At 45.0% G+C, this 12,682-nt stretch overlaps 1 protein-coding gene across 2 annotated transcripts in view; it reads right to left on the bottom strand.

The window, feature by feature from the left end:
* LRBA (LPS responsive beige-like anchor protein) overlaps positions 1-12,682 on the bottom strand; it is a 626,758-nt gene that overhangs the window by 581,082 nt on the left and 32,994 nt on the right. For both annotated transcript variants that reach the window (XM_088448343.1, XM_088448354.1), the window contains exon 3: positions 730-830. In XM_088448343.1, the coding sequence (XP_088304469.1) occupies positions 730-830 (101 nt within the window). The remainder of the gene's footprint in view (positions 1-729; positions 831-12,682) is intronic.

Raw genomic sequence — 12,682 nt, 5'->3', positions numbered from 1 at the left:
GAGCTGGTAGTGGAGAGGCTGCCACTGGCCACATGCAACTAAGGAAAAGCCCTACATTTGGTCCATAAACATTTACACCTCTATATAAGGATAGATTACATGTGAGTTGTATGTTCTGTATGCATGCATGGTATAACTTAAGGTCTGGGAGCAAACATTGACTAATGACCTTTAAATGGCCATTTTTACCAAATATTTACATTTTAATAGGTGGTGTCAGAAATATCACCCAAAGAATCAACTTTATAGAGCTTGCAACCACTTACACCAGTGAAAACATTTAATATGCAACACTTGATCAGGACAGATACAAACATAGTAGGTTAAGAAAATAATTTCAACAGTATCTCATATTTAGCACTTGGTAGGAGTTCTATATATTGAAGATAAAAATCAGAGTATTTATTATCATCACCATCAATTTTTAAAGAGCCAACATATTTTACTTGTCTTGAGCGATTGCGGCACAGTAGTGGGGAGCTCACCGTGTCGGTGCATCAATAACAAATAGGTCGGCAGCATCGGGACTACAGAACAGCACTGGAACATTTAAGGCTTTAAGAAGACTGGTAAATGGACGAACCAATTACACTATCTTACATTAATGCAGTGAGTGCCACTCAATACTAAAATTAATTGTTGTGTGAAGTTTTTCTTTAAGGATGGAGATTTTGTTTTTTATAAAATATATATACTATAAAAGTACCCAAGCAAAAAAAGGTCTCTCACCCATTCTCCCTTTTCTCCTTGTAGCTTACTGAAAAACAGCTTTAGCTCTCGGACAGTGAGACTGTAGCTCGCCAAAACACCCAACATGTCCACCAAAAGATCTGTAACAGGTAAAACACAAGGTGATGTTCATGCAACAAAAAACAGAGTGATAAAATAAAAGTCCTTCATACACAGTAATGAGGTTATTAAAGGTTAATTAGCTTGCAGATCTAGAAAGAAAAAAAAAAGGCCAAAAATTGGTAGCCTGGGAGACTAAAAGCCACGATGTACAGAAGAGATCATGTCCCCCTTGACCTGTAGAGACCATGCATACTGCAATGTATAGCCAGGAATTAAAATGGGATTTTGGTACCTACCAGTAAATCCTTTTCTCTGATTCCACAGGGGACACTGGAGGTGCTTACGCTGGGGTATAGAGGCGTGGATAGCTGGAGCCGGCACTTTAAATAATTTAGAAGTGTGAAGCTCCTCCCCCTCTATGCCCCACCAGCCCTCAGTTTAGAAAATGAAGGCCGAGAGGAGATGGAGAACAAGCGGAGCAAAAAAAGGGAGAGAAGAACACACAATAACTGAATCATACAACATATGGAACAAGCCGAACAGGCAGGCTAAGGAGCGCAGAGGTGTGCGTCCAGTGTCCCCTGTGGAATCAGAGAAAAGGATTTACTGGTAGGTACCAAAATCCCATTTTTTCTTTCATCCACTAGGGGACACTGGAGGTGCTTACGCTGGGGACGTCCCAAAGTTTTCCCCACGGGCGGGAGCGCTCTGCAGCGCCTGCAGGCGGCAAAAACGGGATACCGACATAGCAAACGTATCAAATTTGTAAAATCTGACAAACGTGTGAACTGAAGACCAAGTGGCCGCACGGCACAACTGTGACGTGGAGGCTCCTCTACTGGCCGCCCATGACGCACCCACAGAACGTGTGGGATGAGCTGAAATAGACGAAGGAGGCCAACGGTCGGCACTAACATAAGCCTGATGAATAGTCAGCCGGATCCAACGTACCTGGATGCTGGCCAACCCATGCACAGCATCATAGAGGACAAAAAGCGACTGACTACGGAGGGACGCTGTCCTGGCAACATAGATCCGGAGAGCCCGAACCACATCCAAGGTAGAAGGACCACCAGAGTCCTCCACCAACGACGGTACCACAATAGGCTGATTAATATGAAAAGGCGACACTACCTTGAGAAGGAAGGCGGCTACCGTCTGGAGTTCTGCCCTATCGGCATGAAACACAAGGTAAGGTGGCTTATAGGACAGAGCACCCAATTCCGAAACCCTACGAGCCGAAGCGAGAGCCAAGAGGAGAACAGTCTTCCAAGACAGGTACTTAACATCAACCTTCTCCAAAGGTTCAAACATGGGATACTGAAGAAACAGAAGCACCAAGCTAAGGTCCCAGAGAGCTATTGGAGGTACAAAAGGAGGCTGCACGCGCAAGACTCCTTGAAGAAACGTCTGCACCTCAGGGCCAGTTTCCTTTGAAAGAAAATGGAGAGGGCAGAAACCTGCACCGTTAAGGTTCCCAGACGAAGGCCAGAATCCAGACCCGTCTGAAGGAAAAGCAAAAAACCGGGACAAACTAGAAGTCCTAGATGGAAGAGCCAGACTGGAACACCGTGAGATATAAGCACGCCAGATGCGATAATGCGCAGCTGAAACTGGCTTCCTGGCGCGTAGCATGGTGGGAATAACCGTGTCTGGGATGCCTTTGCGTCTTAGGATATCGGTTTCAAGAGCCACCCTGTTAAACGCAGCTGCGCTAAGTTGTGGTGTATGAAAAGGCCCTGCTGTAGAAGATCCGGGCGCAGAGGAAGGGGCCACTGATCGTCCAACAACTTCTCCGAGGCCAGTTTGGAGCCACGAGAATTACAGAGGCTGTCTCTTGTTTTATCCTTTCTAAAAGACGAGGAAGAAGCGGAATCGGTGGAAGAATGTAAACGAAGTCGTAGATCCACGGACTTGTCAGAGCGTCTACAGCTTCCGCCTGCGGATCTCGACTTGACATGTATAATGGGAGCTGATGATTCAATCGTGACGTCATGAGGTCCACCAGAGGACATCCCCATTGACGTATCAGCACGTTGAACACGTCTGGATGAAGCTGCCATTCTGACTGGTTCTCGGCCCACCGAAGGATCTGAGTTACTTCTCGCATAGCCATGCGACTCAGAATCCCTCCTTGGCGGTTGATGTAAGTGACGGCCGTCGCGTTGTTGGACTGAACTCTTACCGGACGAGCCTTTAAAAACTCTGTTGCCTCTATCAGAGCATTGTAAATCACTCTGAGTTCCAAAACATTTATGGGCCACTTCTGTTCTAGAGGGGACCATCGACCCTGAAAGTAATAATCGAGGACTACTGCTCCCCATCCTCGAAGGCTGGCATCCGTTGTTACGATGATCCAGTCCCACACTCCAAATCTTCTGCCTGCTAACAGATTGTTGGATTGTGTTCACCAAAGAAGGGCTACTCTGGTAACCGGGCTCAGACAGATCTGTCGATGTAGAAGCAGATGAGACCCTGACTCCTGTGTTAGCAGGTCCAGCTGAAATACCCTGGAGTGGAACCGGCCAATCTGTAGCGCTTCGCAAGCAGCTACCATCTTCCCCAAGAGATGCAGACAAAGAAGCATTGACACTTTCTTTGGTCTGAGGACCAGTTGAACCAATAACCGGATATCCCTGGCCTTGTCTGTTGGAAGAAATATCCTCCGTGATTTCGTATCCAATATCATGCCCAGAAACAGAAGTTTCTGGGACAGACTGAGATTCGACTTCTTGAAGTTGATTATCCAACAGTGTTGGATTAGAGTGTAATATGTCAGTAAGGCATGATCTGATAGAAGAGACACCGATGGAGCCTTGAGTAACAGGTCGTCCAAATAAGGGATTATGTTCACTCCTGATGACTGAAGGAGAGCGATCATGACTGACATGAGTTTGGTGAATATGCGGCGAGCCGGGGATAACCCGAACAGCAATGCCCGAAACTGATAATGATCTTTCAATATGGCAAAACGCAGAAAGGTCTGGTGTGGTTCCCAGATGGGAACATGGAGATAGGCATCCTTGAAATCCAGGGATAATAGGAACTCCCCTGGATCCAAACTCACTATGACTGCCATTTTGAAACGATACATCTTCAGATAGAGGTTCAAGGACTTGAGGTTTAAGATGGGCCCTGACCGAGCCATCCGGCTTGGGTACTACAAACAGGCTTGAGTAAAATCCCATACCTCTTTGATGTTCCGGAACCGGAACTAGCACAGACTATACCGCTAGAGACTGGATAGCCTCCTGTAGAACCCTGGCCCCGTCTACAGGTGTTGGCAGACTTGTAGTGAAGAACCGAGGTGGAGGGGGGACTTCGAAGTCTATTCGGAACCCCAGGGAAATTAGTCTGCGGATCCACGGGTCTGTAGATGTCTGGTGGTTCCAAACTTGTGGAAAGTTCTGCAGACGGGCTCCCACTGCAGAAGGTACGAGTTGGGACGGAAGACAGTCATGCCACCTGTTTTTTTTTTTTCTTGCTGGTTTAGGCTCTGGTCTACGTGCAACCGTGTGTGGACGACCTCTACCACTGCCGTCTAGTTTGCGTGGGAGCACCTCTGGCTCTACCACGAAAGGAATGACGCACACGAAAGGAATGAAACGAAGGTCCATTGTAAGATCTTCTGGGGGTCGGAGCAGTTGATGGGAGGAAGGAAGACTTACCCCCCGTGGACTGGAATATCCATTTGGCTAATTCTGGGCCAAAGAGCATATCGCCAGTGAATGGTAAACCCTCCACCGCAAGCTTAGATTCTGCATCCGCATGCCAAGTGCGCAACCAACCTAAATAGCAGAAGCGGATATGCGAGCACTAATCTCACTGATATCTTTTGAAGCTTCGCCCAAGTAAACTGCAGACTCACATATGTGTTCTGCAAGTAGACGTAACTCTGCTCTAGAGGTACCAGAGTCCAAACCGGTAATCAACTGGTCAGCCCAGCAAAACCACCGCCTTGTTAACCCAAGCGGTAACAAGGGTGGGTCTAAGTTGAGCACCCGCTGCAGTATAAATAGATCTTAGCGTTGTCTCCAACTTACGATCCTAACGATCTTTTAGTACTGTAGCCCCCGGTACTGGGAGTGCTGTTTTCTTAGAGACGGGAGACGGACGCATCTACTGGAGGAGGCGTTTCCCACTTGTCCAGCATGGATGATAGAAAAGGGTAGCTAGATGGAAACCGGCGCGGAATTTGGAACCATTTATCCGGTTGTTTCCAGGCCAATGAGAGCTGCTGTTGAAGTTGCAGTGAGAACGGAAAAACTACCGAGCTCTTTGTTCATGAAATAATTCACACTCCTGGGATGCAGGAATTACATCCTCAGGTAAATTCAGTGGGTTTTTTTTGTTTTGTTTTTTTTTAACCGCCAAAATTAGAGATTCCACCCCGGGAGAAGTGGACTCCAATTCCTGAGAGGTACCGTCCTGTAACGTGTCCTCCAATTCTCCTCTTCGGTATCATCCGTAGTGAGGAATTCTTCATCCGACTCCTCTGACTGGAGAACAGTCGTCAGAGTACGCTTTTGTGTGGAGGGTGCAGATGCCGCTGTACCCATAACCTGTACCAGGGTGTCTAGAGACTTAGTTAGCCCCGCCACCCAGGGAGGTTGAGACTTACGTGCCTCAGCTAACTCTGAAGTTAAATCCGTCATTACTCCTACCATGTCAGCGGCCCATGGAGGAGCAGGTGTGGCCGTAATAGCCATCGGTGGATCTATTGCTATACAAGCATTACATAACGTGGATCCAGTGGCATGCGGCCTGGATAGTTTGTTGTTACACTTAGAACAGAAAAACATCTTTTGAGACGCTTTTGTTCTGTTTGACATAGATACACAAAGTCACCCAGAGGTACACCAGAAGTGAATTAGAAATAAAACAGAAGGCTGGTTGGGACACAGAGGAAGAGGTACTCCCTCCCACAGATTAGATTCCCTGCACTTACACCCCAGTGATTACTCACAGCCTCTTGCCAGGGATGTAGTCAGGAGAATCAGCCTTCTGCATGTGCTGCACCCTACCTATAAATGGACAACAGTGGGTTAAACAAACAGCAGCCACGCTGTTCTCACAGCCGCTGCCGCGTAAATTGGACAGGGAGCCCGCGCTGTTAAGCTCCGCCCCCCTTCCTCAAGCCCACAGGGGCTCTAATATGGCTGCCACACTTAGTAATCACCTTCCCCTGCAAGCCCCGCTGTGCTCAGCAGCGGGGAGAGGGGAGATGCAAGTCAATGAGCAGCGCTGTAGCGCTGCTCAAGCCCCGCTGAACAGGAGCCTCTAGCCGCTCAGCAGTGGGAAGAGGGGAGAAGCTCTATTATCAGCGCCACAGCGCTCTCTGCATCCCGCGGGGCAGGAGACGGGGGATGCGCAGGTGATTTACTCACTGCGCTCCCTGGACGGCTTCCCTCCGAACAGCACTTCCTTCTTAAGAGGGAGTCACCTGACCGGCAGCCGCTTCTGAAGACTGCCCGGCAGCCCGGCTTTGTAGAAGTGCTGTGTGTGTGTGGCGGTAAGGAGCCGTCAGTGCTTTTAGTATAAGCACTGTGCACTCCTTCCTGCCTTCTATTAAGGACAGGGCGCCAGGTACCCGGACCCCACCTTTAGAGAGGTGGCGAAGGGTACCTAAAAGGTGTAAAAAAAAAAAGATGTTAGAAAATAATAAAATAAATGTATTGCTGGAGCACAGCATAATGTGACCAGCTCCGTAGGCACATTTTCTAAACTGAGGGCTGGTGGGGCATAGAGGGGGAGGAGCTTCACACTTCAAAATTATTTAAAGTGCCGGCTCCAGCTATCCACGCCTCTATACCCCAGCGTAAGCACCTCCAGTGTCCCCTAGTGGATGGAAGAGAAAGCTTGTTATCAGAAAAGAGACAGTCTCTTCAGAGTTTCATTATGTGGAAGTGCAGCAGTGTCTCTGCTATGCATGGAAGTTCTAATTGCTGGGAAAAACTGTAATAATTCAGCAATTACACCGAATAAGGACTCACAGAAAAGTCATAGCAGAGGACAGGGAGCTTGGGGGTAACTTGGATGCGACAAGGTGGTACAAAGTGTTATAGGTGGGGCGAAGGTTACAGGATATTATAAAAGGAGCATTTAAGCAGTATAACATCTAATGTACTAACTAGGCAATCAAATATACATTTTTTTCAGTCAAGTCATTTTTTTATTAGTGTTTTATGTAAACACACAACAAAGAAATACAAACAGAACATAACAATTACATCATTATGATAAGGCAATACATAAATCAATACATGAAAAAAATAAGGGACTGAATACAATCCAAGAAAAAGAAGAATACACCTTAACCTTTGTTATGAGTATCCATATAACAAAACTGGAGCAATTGCATATTATAAATAAGATGCGTGCAGTGGAATTTATGAACAAATAGGTAACTCTTGTAAGACGTGTCTAAATGACAAAAAGTATCTGAAAATATAAATTTGGTACTAGAATGCTAAGGAAGTGTCAGACCTTTTACCCAGTCTGGACTGGCACCACCTATCCCATTTTTATAGTATAGAGACATAGCACTGCAATTTCTAAATCGATATCCTTCATGTTTAACGACATCACTAACCAGCGCTCTCCTTTTGATATCAGGAGGCTCGGCTGCAAACCAGACTCTGGCTATTATAACCTATTTTATAACCTAATAAGGCATAGAGTATACCTATAAAGTACCAATTAGTGTGATCCCTCCAAATCCAATCCAAATAAACATATCCTTGTGTCTAACGGGGGAAGTGAAGGGGATGTGGTCCGAATATCGTCCCAGACTTTTCACCATAATTAAAACACTACCGTACATTCACATAGCATCATGGGCAATTAGCATTGGGCAGCACACTATACCACTGTAAGGAAAGTGGCGTACGGTACAACCTATGCAAAAAAGAAAATCTGCTGGTACCTCACACATGGGGTGGTAAATTTATTAGAACCTAAAATTTATGACAATTGTTCATCGGAAATAGAACCCAGATCAACTTCCCATTTACGTTTTAGGGGATCTAAAAACTCTGGTAACAAGTTAGTATTAAGCATATATAGAAGAAATTTGACACTCCTAGAGCCCAACCGCCTGACCATAGTTTTAACTGGAGGGGGAGATATTATTGGAGGGGAGTCACCAAATTGGGCCTGCATTGCATGTCGCTATTGCAAATGTCTATATAAAGCCGTATTAGGAGAACCAAACTCCAACTGTAAGTGCAAAAAAGATTTAAACACCCCACCTTCATATAATCGACCTAAGGAGGATACCCCATTTCCAATCCAAATATTATCAGAAGAGAGTTTAAACAATTCAGAGCAGGAACAGTTAATCCAAAGGGGAGAATACTCATCAGAGTCCGCCTGGAGAAATAGAGTATGAGCAAAATGCCAGACCATAAGGGCCTGCCGTAGCATAAAAGGAAGACCAGAAACAGAAAAACCAGACAACAGAAATTGTAAGGGAAATAAAGAGGACCCCACCCGCTCAGCTAGAAAACCAATCCGAGTATATTCCATTCCTCAGAAATCCAACCTGAAAAATGGACCAATTGAGAAGCCATATAGTACAGACTGAGATTAGGGAGGCCTAAACCACCCAAAGCCTTAGATATGTATAGGATTTTATTAGCTACTCGAGCAGGTCTTTGTCGTCGTCCCCCCTCATATAAATGAAGACATTATCAGAAAAAACTGCTTTAGGGATATAAACCGGAAAGTGCTGTAGAAGATACAAACACTTGGGCTGAATTTACATTTTAAAAAGATGAATGCGCCTCATAACAGTAAGAGGCACATTTTTCCATGTATGCACCCTTAATTTAAAGATGGAGGTAATTGGATCAATATTTTAAGAGACAGAGGTATATTAACTAAAGTGCGGGTTTTTAGAAATAGAGTTGTTGCCCATAGCAACCAATCATATTCTACTTGTCATTTATCTAGCACCTTCTAGACTATAATAGCTAGAATCTGATTGGTTACTATGGGCAACAACTCTATTTCTAAAAACCAGCTCTTTAGTAAATATACCGCTATTAGCGTCAGGTGTAATCCACACTCCCAAATATTTAAACCTCAGGGACGACTAAAGTGGACAAGTAGAGGGGTTGGATACAGGTATATTACCGGAAATAGAGAATGAATTAGATTTATCCCAATTGATAACATATTTGGAAGCTTCTCCGGTTTGCTTAACTATTTTTAAAATCGCATCCAGGGAGACAGATGCATCCTCCAGGAATAAAAGCATATCGCCTGCATATAGGACTACAAAGTCCTCCACCACCCCAGCAGTAAGACCACGTATATCAGGGGAAGTGCACAGGAAACACACAAGGGGCTCAATAGAAAGCGCAAATAGGGCTAGCAAAAGAGTCCCTCTGGCTAGGGATAAAAGGGCCGTGGTATAGTCATTTACCGAAACACAAGCTGCCGGGGAAGAATACAATAACTGAATCCAGCAGATAAAACAAGGACCAAAGCCAAATTTGCGAAGGACCTCTCAGAGGTAGTCCCATTCAACCGAATCAAAGGCTTTGGTAGCATCCAGAGATACCACCACAGCGCCCAGCTCTATTAGGTCACTCCTCTCTAAGTGATAGCAGTGTCATTCCTTGCCAAATCATCACAAAAAAAGTGACTTTTCAACCCGACCATCTCAAATTTTCGGGAAATTTGGTAGGATGGTAGACAGCCTAAAGTAACTTCCATATGTAAAATATTAGCCCTCAGTGATGCACGGTATTAATGCTACAGATTTGCAAACATGACAAAAAAATGTAAAATGTATGCTGGCCAGGTCAACTAAAATGAATCATAACTTTGCTTCTAATTGTGGTAGAACTCTCATATTGGTCTTGTTGTGAAGGGACCATAGTTTTCGTGAAAAATTGTTTTATATTTAAATGTTGACTTTTATATTTGAAGGTCACGTGACCTTTGACCTTAAAAATCTAAAAATATATATATATATATATATATATATATATATATATATGTTTCATTTTTTCGTACATAAAGTCGGTTATACGCCTAAATGCAATCTCTCTTTGGTATAAGTTTCATTTTGGGAATCCTTTGGGAACAGGAGTAAAAAATAATATATATTAAGTATGGCAGTTGAACCCTTCTTGCACTAACCATGCAACTGGCAAGTTCATACTTGTCTTGTAGTGTCTCTCTCTGTGTTCTAGGGATTGCCATCGGTGATTTTCCACGATGACTCCATCAGTGATAACCATCGATGATACAATAGCACTCTATGGTTTGCACCACTCAGTCTGGCTGCACCTTCTGCATTGAAAACTAGTTATACAAGACATGCTTCCCTACGGGAGGGGGCAGCCAGGTCGGCATAGGGGCCGTGGCTGGGGATATCACCCAGCATTAGAAGCTGAGCAGGGGGGCATGACTAGGCGTTTGTGTCATTATGGCCCCGCCACCTTTACACAATGCCGATATTACCGGCAATGACAAGCAAGGTGTGAGGCCATGATGACGTGTTCAGCGTGAATTGCGTCATCGAACGGTCGGGTTGGAAGCTGTAATGATTTGGCATGGAATGACCCTTATACTGTATCTGGCAAATACAAGGAAATGTGTAGTAATGACTGCTTACCAGGCTTTTATTGTGTCAAGTATTTATGTAGGTTACGGTGTCTATGGTGTAGGACAGTGGAGGTGCTTTTTGGGTGCTCAACCATGGATATTTCTAAAACCTGAACTGTTGGGGTGCCTTGAGGACCACGTTTGGAAACCTATACAGTTTATCAGCGAATAGTGGTAGTTTGATCAAGAGCGTGACAAATGGATAAGTACATTAGGACCTCATTCAGAGTCGGTCGAAGCGGCCGCACGGTCGTATAGAAAAAGGGTCCGGATATGCAAATGATGCACACGCATGTTGCGTCCCTAAGGTCGGATCGTTAGCTGGCCGACCAAGGGGCGGATGCGGTCGGATCGCTAAAAATACGCCCACATTTCGTACGCATAGTGCGTCATCTCCGGCTACATAAGGATTAATCGCGAGCATCGTATGCCATCGGAACTGGTCGTAGAGCTAAAGATTGACCCGACCCTCTCTTAAGCTCTACAATCATGTCAGTGTAAAACCTCCCCTGTCACGTGTGCCATGACACTACTTTGTTAATTATGCACTCCCATAAAACGCCGTTCGCATAATGAGGCACGCCTGCGTTCGGATCTCCACACCCCCGTTTTCAAGCACCTTCCCCTGTTACCACCCACAAACGCCGCAATCTGTCACTCAAACTACCGACCTGGCATTGTTCAAGGAGAAATTTCTGATCGTAGCCGCTAGTACGACCGTGCAGCCGCTTCGACCGACTCTGAATTAAGTCCTTAGTGCTGCAACCCATTGATATCAAAGGACATAGCAGCAGTAGAAAACATTTAAAGGAATACAGCCACATGTCAATAGTGATCAATGATTTGTGATCAAATGATTTGTGATAACTGTAGGATACAAATTAAAAGGGATTCTTTAACTGCTGAAGAAGGACCGAGCACATCAATTGATGAGGAAAGTGACACAGAAGTGACAAGCAGGACTGAATCAGCTTTGCAGTAATTAAATGAAAGTTATCAATAGGAAAATAATGAAAGAACAAAACTATTGCAGAAAGGAAAGCTGCAAAAATTGCAAAAGTTATAAAAAAGGATATAATTCCATATTCCAGCTGAGGAACCTGTGCCTGATAATATTCTACTGCTGCTGTATTCTTTAATATCAAATGGGTTGCAGCACTGAGTCTTAATGTACTTTTTATCCATTTGTCACACTCTTGATCAAACTACCACTATTCACTGATTAACTGTATCAGTTAAACTGTCTTAGGGCCCGATTCAACAGGGATCACAAGTGCGATTACGCAAGCAGCCGGGCAATTGTTACATTCTGCGCATGTGTATGCATCACAATGCGCGTGTGCGAATGCAACACTGCGATCGCACACACCATGCAGAGTCATCACATTGTGATTGACAGGAAGTGACCGGGGATGGTGACTGGGTCGGTGAAACGCAGGCGTGCCTGTATGTTTGGACACCGTTACAAGGAGCTTGAATAAATTAGCCCCTGCGACGGCATATGCAGCTTGAGGTCTCACTGCATGCAGCAAAGTTTGGTCAGAGTAAGGTCTGACCTGTTGTAATTGTGCGTGACGCTCCAATGGTACTTGATGTTACTGATGTTTTTGCAGGTATGCAAGGTATTATGGATGTGAGACAGGGGAAGTGGGCATCTGTATATTAGATTGCGACGATATTGCGATTGCTAACATTAGCATACTTTCACAACAGATCTGCGCGCGTAATCGCAGCCGCAATCACACTTGCAATCCGTAATGAAACAGGCCCTTAGTCCCTTGTATCACTAGTTCTCAATGCAGAAGCTGCAGCCAGACCGAGAAGAACACAGTAGAGATGGCCATCGACCATCAATAGTTTACAAATATCGATGGTTTACTACCAATGTTCAATGGTTTGAGAGCCAATTATTTTCTGCCATCGATGGCAAAGTGGAACCCGGGGTTTTTTTCTGCTCATGACACAGAGCTTAGCCCCTCCCCCTCACCATCTGCTAAGCCATGCCCCCTTTTTTTTTTTAATTAGCTCAAGGCTTGCCATGCCAGATACCTGGCAGCGGTGGCCATCAAGTGGTGCAAACCATCGATGGTTCACCATAGATTGCTATTGTACCATTGATGGTGACCATCAATGAAAAACCACCAATGGCCATCCCTAGAACAGAGAGAGACACACTACAAGACAAGTATGAACTTGCCAGTTGCATGGTTAATGCAAGAAGGGTTCAACTGTCGTACTTCATATTTTCTGTTCCCAAAGGCTTCCCAAAATG

The sequence above is a fragment of the Taudactylus pleione genome, unplaced genomic scaffold (assembly GCF_031769625.1).
Source record: "Taudactylus pleione unplaced genomic scaffold, aTauple2 ptg000021l, whole genome shotgun sequence".
Classification (NCBI taxonomy): Eukaryota; Metazoa; Chordata; class Amphibia; order Anura; family Myobatrachidae; genus Taudactylus; species Taudactylus pleione.
This window is presented reverse-complemented; position numbering and strand designations above follow the sequence as displayed.